This window comes from Strongylocentrotus purpuratus, unplaced genomic scaffold (genome assembly GCF_000002235.5).
Source record: "Strongylocentrotus purpuratus isolate Spur 01 unplaced genomic scaffold, Spur_5.0 spur5_scaffold_17, whole genome shotgun sequence".
Classification (NCBI taxonomy): Eukaryota; Metazoa; Echinodermata; class Echinoidea; order Camarodonta; family Strongylocentrotidae; genus Strongylocentrotus; species Strongylocentrotus purpuratus.
In genome coordinates, this window is record NW_022145602.1 from 23,379,965 (window position 1) to 23,397,444 (window position 17,480).

Sequence of the window (17,480 nt, forward strand, 5' to 3'; positions counted from 1 at the left end):
CATTATTTTGTGACATCAAATGTTGAGATTGGATGACCGGATTTGATTGGATTAAATTAGATTGATTTGAGTAATAATAATAATAATCTGGATTTAAATAGCGCCTGATATGAAAGACCGTCGATCTCTACGGTCTCTTAGCACATATACAAATATTATTAAGTCGGTCATTGGATTGAAACGCCATATCATATTCATTATTTAGTTATTCTACACACTAAACGGTTCCTCAAAAAAGGCAGCTTTAATCAGTGGCGGATCCAGGGGAGGGGGGCCTCCCCCCCCCCCCCCCCCCCTCCTCTTGAGAAAAAAAATCATAAAAAACACCTTTGGGGGGCCCCAAAAGGGCGCTTAAGGGGGGGGATGCAAATTTTTTAATTTCCGAGGACAAAAAAAAAAAAAATGTGCTCTAAAAAACATAGGACAATATGGAAAAAGCAGTCTAAAAAAGTTCCAGACAATCTTGGAATTTTTTTTTTTGGGGGGGGGGGGGCACGTGCCCCCATCCTGTTTGAATTCCATCTTGAACTGCCCTATTGTTATCTCAATTCATGTCTGGTCAGTTTCTTTATAATCATGTTTGAATTTGAATTAATCTTTACCTTTGGCAAGAGGAATACAAAAAAAAGCTTAATTTGAAGTTGAAATGATCCATAATTTAGGTCATATCATATCGAGGACCAAGCCTACATGTATTATATATGCTATCCATGATACTTTTAGTAGTACCAAAGGGTGAAGGTGCCAAGGAGAAAAACATAAATGAACAATATTTGTGTACACTACGTACGATCAGGAGAGTTATTCAGGGGAATGTTTCACAAAGATCCTAAGTCAAATTTAACTTTAAGTTGGACTTAAACATTCTGGAGAGCCATTCGTAGCCTTAAAATAAAATACATTCAAAAGCAAAAATTGAAGTATTTTGGACTTTTCATAAATTCCACATCAAGAACGTGAAATCTCCTTGCCAATAGAAAATATGAATAATTTGAATCAACATTTTATGCCTTTTAAAATAACTTTTACAAGGTATTTTCAAAGATGCTAACGGCTTTCCATAATTGTTAAGTGCAACTTAGAGATAAGTTCAACTTAGGATCTTTGTGAAACACCCCCAGGACTACATCACAATCCTCTGATCAATTGCCAATTTGAGATTTATTATTGGTCTGAATTTTTTGGGCATTCTACTTCTCTTATCTTTCTGTGTTCACACTAATGACTTATTACAAAGGTTGGATTTCCCAATAAATGCAAAACAACACAAAATGAATTTTCAAAAACTAAATGACAAAATAAAAACAATTGACATCATAACTTGTAAATGTTTTTAGGCATACTTTTTATCTCCATCAAGTTGAAATGATAAATAATTTGATATATACAATTTTCCGTTTGAAACCTGTAGATACTTACAGATGGCACTGGCATCATATTATACACTGATTACTTTGTATAGCAAACATAGCTACACTCAGCAACACCAACAAAAGTGGACACAAAAAAAATCATGTAAACCATCAATAAAATATAATATAGAGATTTCGACTGCTACGAGAGGACTGGCTTTTTTTATACGCTCAAGACCCAGGCGTGCTTCAGGGTGATAGCAGCGGATGAAATTTTTCAAAGAGCTTATAAAAACGGCCAGTCCTTGAGTATTAAAGCAGTCGCTATCCCTTTTATATGCCAAATTCAAACAAAAATTTACGAAGAATTCTTACCTTATCCTTTTATTGAGTAAAGATTGGTTAAGAAATCATGGAAAATCTGAGAAGCTGTCTGTTTATCGCAGACAAAAAACACTGTATGGTGTCCGTGCTCACTCAAAGAACATTTTAACACGTAAACCATTGGGTATCGGAGCAAGATTTTATTATTTTCCCGGTAACTGGAATTTTGAGGGATTTTACTCTTTTGGACTACTAATCGGTTTTGGCACTTTTCGTTTCCTTACGGGAATGGCTAAAATCACGACTGCAATTTCGACCAATCAGATGGCTGGATTTCTTAAGTGAGGTATATAAAAATAAGAAAAACTAATTCCTACAAACAGTAATTGTTGTTTTTTTGTTGTTTTGGGGGGGGGGCTCTCGGAAATTTGAAAAATTGCACCCCCTCCCCCATGAGCCCTAAGTAAAAATTTTTTTAAAAAGGTAAAATGAACATGTTTTACCTGTTTTTTTCCCCCAGGGGAGGGGGCCATTGGGATGTCATGCCCCAAGGTCCGGATTAACAAGCACAGCTGTGTGGACTTTGAGAAGCCCTGATGTCTCTTTTTACACTATCCCTTTCCTCATGTACATTAAACAAATCTCCTCAAATACTCCAAAATATTTGGTGATAAACTTTTGAATCGGCAACTATAAATATGACCTTGCACCACAAAACCACTAAAAGTCGCATAGTGTGATTTTTTTTGTTAGAGCTCTAAAGGTGTATTTTGTCAGGTTGAAGAAAAGTTTAGTTTTTAGCATTTCTTGAAAAAATATACTTTCTTCTATCTTATTACCGAATTTTGAACCACCATATTATCTAGAATTAGAATTTTTTGCAGCGTTTTGTAGGCCTATATTTGGCTGATTTTGATTTGTTGTTAATGTGTTTATTTTGTAGTACCGGTAGTTCTAATTTTGTTGAGACCCTGGCTACTGGTCTCCCATAACTTGAAAAAAGAGTGAGCTTTTGCATTGATACCTAGACACAAAAAACAGGATGCATAGAATTGGTGTGACAACTTTTAGAACAATCTGATAATCCCTTTTTGCTAAGGTAAAGTTCTCCATCACAGGGCATTCTCCTCCTTTTTCCAATGGGTTAGGAACATCCAATCTTTCAGAATCAGACCTAAACCAAAATGCCATTTCTGACAAATTTTGGGTGGTTTTGTGGTGCTGGGTCATATAAATATGAGTTGATATAAAGTAATAATATATACACATTTATCTAGAATATACAAATAATGCAATACATAAAAAATAATTGTTTCAAGACAGTACATATCCACCAGATGTCAAAGGGGAAGATTGAAAATGACAAACCAAATGACTCATCATCCGCAAAACAGAATGCAGTTTGAAAATTGTTGAAGATTATATTCCGCATTTCATTACAGAGACCTTATCTCAGATGAAAAACTGTTATGACTGGTGCATTTAACAACTCTTTGTATGCCACAAATAATCTCCCAGTGCCACATTGTATTTATCATGGTATAGACATTACCATTAAAGGCATTATTCACAGTTGCCTCTCATTACCCAGGAGACATTAAACACCAGTGAGCATTGGAGACAACCATAGACCAGTTTACTAGTGTATGCATAGTTGGAGATGGCATGCTTCACTCTGTATTGCTCGGGCAAAGTAGCACACTAGCAGCCAATCTTATAATGCTAGTAACTTAATTGCAGGGCTCCATTTGGTTCAATATCCAACTACCAATAATAAATTACCACTAGAAATAAGGAAAGCCCCATCACTAGATAATTTTAAATCAAAACTGAAAACTCACTTGTTCATATAGTATGTATAGCACAGCATTTACGAGCTCTTGCAGCGCAGTAGAATATATCCACATATTTATTGTGCTTTACAAATGAATATTATTATTATTATTATTTTAATAATCACATGACATACTCTTTTGATTAAAACATTAAGTATATATTCTACTGCGCTACAATAGCTCCTGATATGCTAAGATTTACAGTTAATTAAAGAGATGTGCTTTCAGTTTTGATTTAAAGATATTTACAGATGGTGATTTCCTGACTACCTTTGCCACTGTCAGGCATGTTTGCATGTATGCTATTAAAGAACATGTTTTAGTCATACATGTACATGTACATGTCTATGTACCTAACAACAAAATGGATACACTCAAGTAAATTTGAAAGTTCTTTGGACATGTTATACTTTCCAATTTACAATTTAAATTATTATCATCTTGATTATGACACTCCTTGCAACAGTTCCCAAACAGCAGTGAGACTCAAAATGCATACTTCTGCCCTTCCCTTACGACAGTGGCTGGTCTACAATTGCAATACAGAATAACTGTTGGCTGTTAGCAGTCAATGACATACTCTGTAGTCTCGTAGCAAATGAAACAGCAGACCTCACAGCCTTGTATGAGGTATCCCTGATAGCAGCATGATGCAGCTTGACTGCTTCAATACTCTGGCGGGTTCAAGATGAATAACCTGGTCTCTTCTTTCTGTAAATATCAGAAAACAACACAGCACTCTTTTATTGTATTTTCCATGTATATCAACGTTAAATTCACGCTATCGCCAATACCCCTAAATACATCTTGCTTGTAATATCAGGGGGGGGGGGGTGTTTCATAAAGCTGTTTGTAAAGTTACGCATGACTTTACGAACGAATTGTATATGAAGTGCCAGATAGGATGCCCAAAGTTTTTTCAATTAAATTACCGGGTATGGCAAAAATATACTTTGCATTAAAGATGTTTGTTATAATAAGAAAGTTAATCTACATCTCCACAGTTCAACTTTAGTTGACGTGAAGTAAAGACGTAAAGTCATGCATAACTTTACAAACAGCTTTATGAAACACCCCCAAGGCCACTTATGGGACTTGCAGAAAGTCTGTTACAGCTAGTGACTTACATCAAAGTAGTACTATGAACCCGTTTGAGGGAATTTTCGTGCAAAAGCATGTCTTGAATGACATTTTGTAATGCTGCCTAAGTAAAAAAAAATAGCCAATCAAATTCAGCTTCAAAGGGCCCCCAAAAAGGCCTTACATCAAATCAAAAGACAGACACAAAAAGATAGAAAGGAACAACGGGAGACACACACGCACACATCTTATGATATAAAACAGAATTCAGGGAATACGTGCAGAACGTTTATTCCGTGTTCATTTGTATGTTGTTTTTTTAAAGCCCCACTGTCCTACTAGTTCATGTAGCTACTTGCTCCCTCTATACAGAAAACTTCCCCAATCGGTGCCTGTTGGTCCCCCATGATCCTCTTTTTCTTATGTTAGTTGAGAGCTGAGTTAATGAGATAGCCACCTGTCAGTGACCTTGCTGTGTGGTCTAATCCGTTCTGGCCCAGTAGTATTGACGGTCTTTAAACTGTGGCTTTTTTGAAAGGATTGAAAGCATCCTATGTGAATAACCCTTGGGAAGTATGTACTTACCTTGATCCATTTGAGTAGTTTATTGACAGCAAATATAGCAGCTTGTTTGGTGGTTAGAGGACCAAAGATGGCAAACAGTTCAAACCCTCCAGTTACCTACAAATCAAATCAAAATATTGTTAATTAAAACGATTAAAAAATAAAATAATATTAATTCCGCTTTTATATAGCGCTTTACATGTACATATATGATGGCTCTAAGCGCTTTACAGATTTACTATTACCCCGTTCATTGGATTCAGTGCTTGCCTGCACACACTGTGTGCACAATCTCCACTCCCTGGGGAGCATTCCAGCCAGGCGTTACTGGACGCTCAAAAACTGTTTGACCAACAATGACGGTCGCATCTTTAATACCGTGTTGTGGCCTAGGGGATAAGTCACTGGACTGCAAACCACAGGGTAAGGGGTATTAAGAATCTCTGCCACAGCAGGACTGCCTTTGGCAAGACATTTAGCATTTGCGTGAGGTGATTGGGTACCTGGCAGAAAGTAATTCCTTGAAATTATAAAGCTTCATAATGGCAGCTATGCTAAAGCAGTGCCAGGAGTGTCAAGTTTGACAGAATTGAGCGCTATACAAGAAACCTCAGTGTAAGCTGGCTTTGTAATAATATAATGGCAGGTAAAACCATGGCTTTGTTTAAGTGGAAGGCCATCCCGATTTTAAGTGAATTTCATTATGAAGCAGAAGATTGAGAGAAACAGATCATTACAAGTTTTGAGTAACTTTAAAGAAACACAAAATTAGTTTGAATGAACTTACCCATCCTAAAACAGCTTCTTTAGATCCTACGGTAAACATGATTTTAAGTGGTCTTGATGGACTATGGACTCTCTGATGAGTGTACTGGTATAATGATAATAACCTGCAAAATACAAGAGAAGTCTCATCTTACATACAGTTAATAACTCAATTATTTGTACCCTTACCAAGTTTTGTTGTTTTGTAGTATGTGCAAAATTGATTTGTCCATATCTGTTTCTTGAGAATGCGACGTATTGAAGCTTACATCTAAAAGTATTCAAAGGAGGCCCCAATTCAACAATTCCACCTCTCTTTCTTGAGTTATGAAAAACACATCAAATGCACAAGATGTATGAATAATTTAGTTGTTAACTAAATGTTGAGAGACCAATGATGAGACTAAGATCAACTTTAAGTTGGACTTAACTATGGCAGGCTGTTCATGCCACTGGTTGCTCTCATCATTGGTCTCTCAATTATGATCTTTAGATAATATTTTAAACTTCAGTAATGAACTATCAAAAAAGGTGAATTATGTAGATTTGTGACCATGATTTGTATGTCCCTTGATAGAGCAATGCCATGAATGGTTAGAGAAACTCGTTGCATGAATGGCCTGCCAGAGTTAAGTCCACCTTGAAGTCAATCTTAGTCTTTGTGAAACACTCCCCAGAGATATCAAATATAAATGCAATATCAATGGTAAAATGAATCATCACCATACCTATCTCTCTCATCTGGCTGCGTGTAGGGAGCATCCAGTTCTGGTGCAGTATACTGGGCGGTGCTTCGGGATTTATACAAGAAGTGGCGAAGGTCACTAATGCCGACCTCTTGACATCGGAAACTGCCCTTGGACACAGCTCGTTGGATGGCAGCTATACAGTTGTTCTTCTGTAATTTCTGCCACAAAAAAATAAAACAACAAAGATTGAGGGGACTGACCAGTACGATATGGCCTAAAATGAAACTATTTAAAAGTCACGTGCTATGCTAATGTCACACAATAAAATAATTCTCTTTTGCTCCATCAGTGTTGTTATGACCTTCAGGGATGCCAGATAGAATTGATTAGAGGGCCTGAAAATCACCTAGAATGAGCTATTGTGTACACAAAAAGCCTAAATTATGGTCTGAAAATAACTCGCCAGGGCCTGAACTCAGGCTATTGCCTGAAAAATGGCATCCCCGGACCTTAGAATAGTTTTAATGCTCCATCCTAATAATAATAATAATAATACCAAAGCTGCTTTCTTATATAGTGTTTTACCATTGACTGACCTAAGTGCTCACAGTATTATTATTACCCCAGTCACTGGACTCAATCACTGTTCTGCATTTTATAGTGCACACTCTCCAGTCCCTGGGGAGCATTCTAGCTAGTCACCGCTAGTGACAGACGTGATACACATGCTAATCTGACCACTACACAATGACGTTCGCATCCTACCGGGTAACCCATTAACACCTGGGCGGAGAGAGGAGCAACGCTCAAGTGATTGGGGCTCGAACCCACCACCTAAGTTTGCATTTCCACTCAAGGTTATTAAACCACTCAACTACAACACCTCTACCAGGGGTGAAAGTGAGCACTAAAATAAAAACTTTTTTTTGTTTTCATCCAACCAACCAACCAACCCCCCCCCCCCCTTCCCCCTTATAAGTAAAAAAAAAAAAGGATTCAGGAAAAAAAAATGGCATCTAACAAAATTCCCCCCCCCCCCCCCCCCCTCCCACCCTTTCGAGTACCGGTAAGAAAATCAGGGAAAAATAGGGAAAATAAGGGAAGAAAAAAAAATTAGGGAAAAAAATAAAACGGGGAAAATAAATAAATCAGGAAACCGATTTAAATCAGGTAATTATCAGTCCTGACCTCTTCAAATGAACATGTATATGTGAAAAAAGAATGGGTATTTTCAGTCACATTTCAGTCACATGGTGATCAACTTTAGATCAGTGTTCACAGCACGAATACAAAATGCACATTTGCCTACTCTCTATGACAACACGCAAATTACCTCTAAGATTTTCTCCTTGCATTTTGCCATTTCTGCAAAGGCCATTTTATCGACCGTTAGGAGGACGAGACAAGCAGGACTCTCGGCGAGGTAGGAGATGTGCGCATGAAGGAAACCACTACTATCAAACTTAGGTAGGCAAATTGGCAACCAGGAGTCAGAGTGCTTGAAGGAAGTGGATTTGTTGAGAAGATTCAAAACAAGATGCAAATCTAAAGCAAAATGAGATAAAAAGAAATAATGCCATACCATTGAAGAATCATTATTATTATTATTATTTATATACTGCGCTTTTCCCAGAGTGGCCCAAAGCACTTACAACAAGAAAAACCATACCAAAAATAAAAATGAAAACTTACATTCTCCTAAAAATCTGGATTACAAAAAAGAAATGTTTTAAGTCCCTTTTTGAATGAAGAGACAGATGGTGATTATCCGAGTGTTAAAGGTAGCCTATTCCAATATTTAGATGCAGTTATAGTGAAATCATGACTTCAAAGTGAAAAAATCATATCACATTTGCCAGGGGGGTTTCACAAAGATCCTAAGTTGAACTTATCTCTAAGTTGGACTAAACATTTTTGGAAAGCCATTAGCATCTATGAAAATATTAAGTAAAAGTTGTGTTAAAAGGCATAGAATGTTGATTAAAATCATTCATATTTTCTATCATCAAGGAGATTCATGTTCTTGATGTGGAATTTATAAAATGTGTAAAATACTTGAAATTTCGCTTTTGAATATATTTTATTTTCAAGCTACAAATGGCTCTCCATAAATTTTAAGTCCAACTTAGAGATAAGTTCTACTTAGGATCTTTTTGAAACCCCCCCCCCCCCTGAAGTTCTCTACAGCAGACACATGACGTGTAGCAGTAAAGTGACATGAAAAAGATTACTTATGAAAATTTCTCATACTCCATTTTGGACATCTAATGGTTTACTTATTCAAAATCTGTCTCACAGCCTAGGCTGTCACTCAAAGGGTTTTACTTTTTTGAGGCACTTCTTGATCATTTTGAAGTGCAATTTTTTTAGGGCTTCAATATAACACCATATAACAGTCACTGATAACATGTAGGCCGTGCAGCTCAGATTTGACATTGTTAAAAAGATCCCTTTAATTATCAACCTACCAGCTGGATGAAGGATATACTTCTTCATTCTCACGAGAGTGACTAATTGGTTGTCCGCTATGAGGATGGCAAAGACCAAGTCCTTAACCTTTGCACTATGCATAGCGCTACCGATCATATCACGTATTGCACTGTCCAATGGTAGACACCTGATAGCAGTCAGGAGGAAGCATGGGTCACGGTCCATCAGCTCTATCAAGTTATCAAGGAAGATCTCAGTACCTGAAATACAACAAGAAGAGGTTATGGACCCATTAAGTTAAAAAATAAAAATAAAAATAATCTGGACAAATTCTGGATTTATATAGCTTTAATATAAAATACTGTCTCTAAGTGATTTACAGATATTATTACCCCAATCATCAGATTCATTCACGCACAATGTGCACCATCTCCATAGTATCTTTAAAAGACTTACAAGAAAAAATCAACTCAATATAAATGCTTACCTCCTAAAAGCTTTCGTAGATCATAATTATCCCTCCTCTTGAAGATACTGGAGAGTTGTGAGTATGTCAAGACGCTGATTATATGGTTGTACACATACGTCAACTGCATCAGTAACTGTGAAAGAAAACAAATTATTATCTATATAAGGCTCCCAAGTGGTACAATAAATCAGCGTATTCAACATCTTTAGCGCAGTACCCGGATGACCGACCAATATTGTTTTCGCATTGCTCAGTCATCCGGAAACTTCAACTATCGATATCACACCCAAAAAAACGAGGTAAGACAAATTTTGTTATTTTGCTAGTCAACCTGATATAGATAATGATAATAATATTACATGGCTATGTTTTCTTGTCATACAAGAATATATTGCTCTTGCTATGACAATATTGGACTCGTCTCCGACTCATTGCAATATATTCTTGTTCCACACTAAAAGCCATCCAATATTATATAAGTGTTACAGGATTGGGGATAAAGTTCAATGCTAATTTGAAATAGTGATATCTTTTTAATGGTTGTATCAATGCAATTGTGTTCTAAATCAACAACAACAAAAATCATCAAGCCTTCAAATGCCATCAAGGCATCTTGCACTATATTTGGCTGTTGCATGGCAACTGAAATCCCCACAGATCACAAATTGGTATTGTTTCATGTGAACGATCCCATGTAAATGAGGACTTAAAAATGACTTCAGCATTCTACACAATTGTTTTTTTATATTGATCACGCCTCTGAGCTGTGTAATTATACATATTTTGCCTCCTCTCTATGACATCAGGCAATAATAATAAATCATGACTTAATACGGAATACCGTCTCTAAAGCGCTTTACAGATATTATTATTATTACCCCGGTCATCGGATTTGATCACACACAATGTGCACCATCTCCACTCCCTGGTGATTATTCTTACCATATGGTCACTGTGAGGGCATATGGCAATTTCTCTCACAAAGGCTTTCATCATCCTACCAGGTTCTCATTTTGGGTTGATATATTGCATGCTTGTGCAACAAATTTATGACTATCACATGACATCTTTTCAGCTAATAGCATACTCGCTTACAAAACCCAAATTCATATATTCTGATATCCCCTCAAGGTCATTCAAGTAAGAACACTAGTTAGGCAAATGAAAATTGAGACACACCTGTTGCTGGGATTCCTTTGTTTTAGATACAGCTACGAGTATAAGAGGCTGCCGTAATAAGAATACATACAGATGGTTACCAGCTCGAAATGACCTGCAAAAAAATATAAATAAATCATACGTTATACTTGTATGTGATATAAATGTAAAAGCACAATATACCATCTACAACATTCTCCATCATGTATGCTGACAGTCACTGAAGGCACATTGCATGTTCCATCAATAGCTATCTTAAAGGGAGTCACTTGTCAGTTTCCATGTGCAGAAGGCCATAATTCGCTGACACCAGAATTGGTGGATACAAATCATCAACGTGTGTACAGGTATTAGGTCTGCACACAGCGAAACCCGTAGGCCAATAAAAAAATACCCCCTCGTCTCTCGGAGATCTCCGGCTGACGGAAAAGTGAGATAATGACTTTACCATGTCGGGAATGGGTGGAAAACGCAGTACGTTACATACATGTAAGGCCTGCTGGTCATAAAACTGAAGGCTAATTCGGGTGATTGACAGCACCTCTTATTGGGTAAACACCCGAACGGTGTTGAATTCCCCATGAGAGCTAACTACTGAGTGTCTTTAACGAAAATCAAGCTTTTATTTTTTATTGTCACAATAGACCATTTCCGTAATGTAATTTAAATTTAATGCGCAAATCTTTGATAAGTGTCATGTTACAACTTAGTTCATTCACCTGTTAGGAATAATTGTATTTAAATAGTGAGAATGCTAATTGCATACATTCATTGTTATTGTTAGGTAGGACAAACATCATGGCTTGTCCTGCCTAACAACAAAGTGATCATAAATTTCAATATGCGTTGCCCATTTAGAGACTTCAATAATTGTTTTTTTCTATTAAATCGCTCTTATTCGTGAAATCATGAACTCATGTATCTATTGACTTTTGCACTTTCTGCTCATACATTCTGGATTAACCCCTTGCTTCCTGGAACCTGACAGTCCCTGTGTTTAGCCAATGGGAATGAGATAATTCAGTAGTAAATGGGTTAAGAGATAAGAATAAAAAGTCACTAAAATGTGAATCTAAATTGTTATGGGTTAATGGAATATAATATGATACTTAGTGAAACCTGTCTACAAAGTCCACCCAAGGGAGACAAGAAAAGTAGTCTTAACAGGCAGGTGGTCTTCATGTACAGGTTCCTTTAGTACATGTTTCAATGAGAAAACGTTATCAAGGGAAACAAAAAATTGGATCTTTGAAGACAGGTGGTCTTTCTATACAGGTGGTCACTAAAGCAGGTTTAACTGACTGTATTGTGTACATACCTTAGTGTGTTCTTCTCAATCCCTACAAGAGATACCAACGTAAGCATCACACCCATTAGAGGATTCAATTTGTCTTCTTTCCCGTATCTAAGCAAGGAAAGAAAGAAAAGCATGGTAAGCAAATATTAATAGACTACAAGGGTAATGGTACACACTATCATCGCCGAGATCACCGAGGCGATGATAGTTTGTATCCATTGCCCGAGTAAAGGAGGTTAATATTTGTTTTATATCCCACATCGGCAATAAGGTCTTTTTAAAGTGAATTTTACATAATTAAAAGAACTGATTCTGCAGACAGTTTAGCTTCAGCTAGATTTTAGAAAGCACAACATGCATACATGTAATAAAGGCGATGCGTGCTGATTTGACATTTACATTGACATTTCGCGTAACCTACTTTGCTATGCGCTACATGTATATGCTTATTCAGTGGGCAAGTGGGGCAGCAGCAAAAATTACTTTACAAAAGTCCTATCGCAGGGAGATAGTACTTATCTATCATTGATCATCTGACCTCGTTTAGACCAATCAGTTGCAAGACTCTTAGTATGCTGGATATAAAAGCTAATAACATTGATACATGTATTTACAAAACGTTAGAAACTTGAAACTTGAAATAATAGATTTACACATAAGGAACGTGATCTACTATCAAACATTAGATTTGATTGTAGAGAGTAGAGTGTGTACGTAACCACATTTCTCTATTGATCTTTCAGATTCCAATTGTGTCCAACATACCTACCAAAATTGAGACCCGGCTGAAAATATGGACCGATTGAACATATTTAATAATGATGTGTATAATATTTGAAACATATATCAGTATTAATGTCTTTTTTCTTTCATTTCTGTTTTTCTGCTTGATACACTGTCATGAGAGGTTTAGGCACATGCAATAGAAATTATGCAATAATAATATAAATTACGGTACAATTATAATCACTATTATCATTAATATTATTAATATTATCATAAGTAGTAGAAGTAGTAGTAGTAGTAGAAGTAGTAGTAGTAGAAGAAGTAGCAGTAGTAGAAGTAGTAGTAGTAGTAGTAGTAGAAGTAGTAGTAGTAGAAGTAGTAGTAGTAGTAGTTATTGTAGCAGTAATAGAAGTAGTAGTAGTATGCTTATTATTATTACTGTTATCATCATTATTATTATTATCTTTACTATTATTGTGTTTATCACTATTTTTATTATCATTTTCTAGTTGAATGATAAGACATTCATCATGTACTCACCTTGAATAGATAGGCTTGCCGGCATCACTGAACACAAACACATGTTTCTTCTGTTGTTTCCATTCGGTGCTGTAAATATCTAAAATACAAATTAAGAGCATTTTCACTTTCTTTCTTTCTACAACTTAGAGAACAGGGAAGCAATCTTCAATCACAATTATTATAACAACCATTTTTCCATGATTTCTGTTTATTATTATTATTATTATTATTATTTATTCGACCATAAAAACACATTCAGCATGTACAGTGTATATAGGTGTATACAGAGTGAAATAGGAAAAATACAAAGTAAGATAAAGAAGGAATAGCATGTGGGTCAGGGTGCACAAAAGCGAAATTCTTCCCTGTTGCCCGGGGGCATGTGCACCCTCACATGCCATATTATATTATGGCTCTGTGCAAATTTATATCTTGCATCAAAAATTTGTTGGCTTTTGATTGGTTGAGAGCTCGTCACATGACCAGAAATATTTGACCTATTTTTAGAAAGTACTATATGAGAGTACTATTTTGGTTTACTATTTGGGAGTTGAAAAAAAAATGTGAATTTTTTTTTTTGAATTGAATCAATTTTTTTTTCAAATCTTAATTTAATGAAAACAAAATATTCTAAATCTTTTTAGATAAAAATTGACATTTTTTTTGTTCTAAATTTTTTTTTCCCAAAAAAGTTTTTTTTTTTTTTTTCACAAATTTTTGATGCAGGATATAAAACAAATATACCATGCCTTCTATTCGAGGTACTGGTTAAACTATGGGCCTCGGTGACTCCAAAAGTACCATTTGCTTCGGGGCTGCGCCCCTCAGCAAATAGTACTATTGGAGTCACCTCTTGCGCATAGTTTTAACCAGAACCTCTCAAGGCAGTGTATATTTTTATACTATGTACATGTATATTATAATTATAATAATAGTAATAATGATAATAATAATGATATTGGATGTTTTTTATAGCACACATATCCACCCCGCAAGGTGCTCAAGTTGCTCAAATATCAGCCAGGCTCTGCTAAGCTACTGCTTTCGGTGCTCACAACATGACAAGGAATTCTTTCCTGACAGTATCCACTTATCACGTGGGTGAAGAATCTCTAATACCGAAGGACATTAGTGCTGCTCTGGGGTTTGAATCAGAGACCATCGTATCTCCAGTCAATTGTTTAAACCACTCGACCACGACTACTTCATATCTAGCTATCTATCTATCTTATCTAACTATTTCTCTCTCTCTCTCTCTCTCTCTCTCTCTATCTCTCTCTAATACTCTCTCACATCTATGTATCATGTTAGACTTCTGGTACTCACCTTCTACGACTTGATCTCTCTCTCTGTATGTTCTACTCTATCCACCCTACTCCCGGATCGTATTCTCATTTCTTCTTCCTCGGTCTCAGCAGGTGCCAAAGCCTCTGTTTCTTTCCATCTATCTTATCCATCTCTCTTTCTCTCTCTCTCCCTCTTCTCTCTCCTCTCTCTCATCTCTGTAGAATGCTGGACTACTCACCTTCTACGACTTGATCTCCCTCTGTATGTTCTACTCTATCCACCATACTCCCGGATCGTATTCTTATTTCTTCTTCCTCGGTCCCAGGAGGTGCTGAAGCCTCTTTTTCTATCCATCTCTCTTTCTCTCTCTCTTTCTCTCTCTCTCACTCTCTCCCTCTCCCTCTCTCTCCTCTCTCTCATCTCTGTAGAATGCTGGACTACTCACCTTCTACGACTTGATCCCTCTCTGTATGTTCTACTCTGTCCACCATACTCCCGGATCGTATTCTTATTTCTTCTTCCTCGGTCCCAGCAGGTGCCGAAGCCTCTTTTTCTCTGTTCAAGTCATTCTCCTGCACTCTCTCCTCAGCACCTTGGCTCAATGAGAGTTCATTGACCTCTGATATGAGTTCATTGACCCTGTCAACATTATCGGCACCATCTCCCTGCTACAAACAAATTTAAATTACATGTATATATGTTAGTCTTCATGGTCATACACACATTCTGTTTTTAAAGATCTTCGTTCTTCATAGATGGCCACATTCATAAACTTGGTCAAACACATGACACTGTATACCGGACTGTGAATAATATATCGTTTGAAAACCATAAGTTTGTAGTTTTACATTATTTCCTTTTGAAACTCACACAGAGTTCAGGGGATACTTATATTCCAATGTACCTCTGAAACTTCATTGAGGATGGTTAAGTGCTATTTAAGATATTGTCAATCAATTTGCATAATCAACAAATTCATGATGGCAAAATTTGATTCATAGTGGCTTTTTCCAATTTATGAGAGCATGTTTGCGAAATGCGGAGGACAATCTCTATAAGATATCTCATTGGTGTCTTCTTCCAGCTTCTTAAATAGAGTATTTTTTGTACTTTGTGCATTGCTTGTGTGCAGGGTGAGGCTGCAAAACTGTCTTTCAAATTAAAGGTGCAAGAAAGAATTTCCCTTGCGTACTGTCTACTCTGGCCTTAGTGTGAATCCCTCTAGCTCCCTTTTGACCTACGTAAGGGTGGGGGGGGGGGGGGCTGCTCTAGTATATATGCCAGAAGTATGTGTCACGGGCTGATGACACTAGGGAAGAAGGTAGTCTGCAAGCACAGACCCTAATTTGACACTTTATCAACAAATCATTGTGCCTTGAGAGAAGCCTAACCCAGCTACCTACTGGTTGTGTCAGGAGCAGCTATAGTACATGGCCTACATGTATGGTAGTCTTATAGTGCAGACTCTCTTTTACGACTGACCAGGGTTTGTGCCAGCAAACTAGGAAGAATGAGCAGTTACTTACTGGTATGTCTTCAAACACTTCAGGTTGGAGGTCTACTAGCTTTCCTACCGGTACTTCTGTTCTGGGATCATCATTCTCTACTATCTCAGCTATAGTACCGCTCTTCAGCCGTCTTCTCACTTGGTTCTCATCCACACTCAGATCGTAATCCAGTTCTTCATAGGAATCCCCTGCAACCAGCATTGAATGTTGACTGCAAGAAAAAGACAAGACCAATACATGTATGTGATTCTTTGTTTTAATCCTTCCAGAGTAACTTCCAGAGTTGTCGGTCAGGAGTGATTTTTCGGCCGATATACTGTATCATCCTACAATGTATGTAATGCAAAATCATCTTAAAAACATTGCAAAACAGGGAAAAAATATATGGGGGCTCGGGGCAAATTTATTTGTGTGTGTGATATGCCCTATTTCAGTATCTTTTGTACTAGTCATTTTAGAGCATTTTCAGGATGTTCTGGAAGTTTGAGTTGACTTGAGTTGGGCAGAATCTTAAAGGTAAAGACCAGTATTGGAAACGCCCCAATTTCAAAAAATGAAATGGAAGCTCTTATTACCAATCATGTGAAAGAATATGTTTTGACTAATACATGATGATACAACTTTTGCCGAGAAACCGCCTACTAATTGATATATTTGGTAAATTAGTTTATCTATTGGACTGTGAGAGCCTAATTAACGCACGTGTCACGCACGTGTGTGCGTAGTCCCATATACATCTTTCTGTGTACAGTGCTTGTAACTTTACGAAGACTGGGCTAAATTTCTTATCATTTTGATGATTCCAGAACCTTGCAGTAGATCTACACATTATGCTAGATGATCAACCTTCCCTGATCGATTCCACAACGTTTCTTTCACAATGCAATTGCATGACCAGAACTAGAGGTTCGGTAACTGAAAATCCGCACAGCGTCGATGGAAAAAAAGTCCTCAAAAATGCAGACGATCCATATTTTTTAGGACGCATTTTGTCTGTGTTTATGAGGACGATCCTCATTCTCGGACCAGCGCTGACGAAAAATCACCCTTTTTCCCTATCAAAGACTTTTTAAATTTTTAATTTGGACATGGTTGGACGGCTGCCCAGCGGAGTCGAAAACATTGTGAGTCAAAAATGTAATTACTTCCTCTTTACATTTCGTAGAATTGTGACCCAAACGCGGTGTTTGAATCATTTTCATTTGCGACCTCTAGAGCTCCCTGGAGATAGGCTACGCAATACCCTACTCACGGGACTACACCCAGCTGCTTGAAGTTGAACAGATCGAAAAGGAAACTCAACATAAAATCAATCTACCACACACACCAACAATAATTTAAGACATCTTCCTCATAATTATAGTACCTTGCACCTGGTTCCTCTCCTTGTAAAACGACTGTTTCCTCCCCGTCTGCAGACGCTGCCTTGGCCATTTTTTCTACTTTCACAATGAAGTTAACGACTAGTACTTAC

General features: G+C 37.1%; 1 protein-coding gene across 1 annotated transcript; it reads right to left on the bottom strand.

Moving 5' to 3' along the window:
* Positions 1–3,556: 3,556 nt before the first annotated feature.
* LOC579600 (protein SAND) lies at positions 3,557–17,480 on the bottom strand. Its single transcript, XM_030987936.1, has 13 exons — positions 17,373–17,480; positions 16,025–16,217; positions 14,944–15,166; positions 13,230–13,308; positions 11,985–12,071; positions 10,688–10,781; positions 9,527–9,641; positions 9,078–9,299; positions 7,943–8,154; positions 6,649–6,827; positions 5,943–6,045; positions 5,177–5,272; positions 3,557–4,222 (listed from the first exon to the last, which is right to left on the bottom strand). Exons 1-13 carry the CDS (start codon positions 17,438–17,440, stop codon positions 4,178–4,180), a joined length of 1,716 nt encoding a protein of 571 aa, XP_030843796.1. The 5' UTR covers positions 17,441–17,480; the 3' UTR covers positions 3,557–4,177.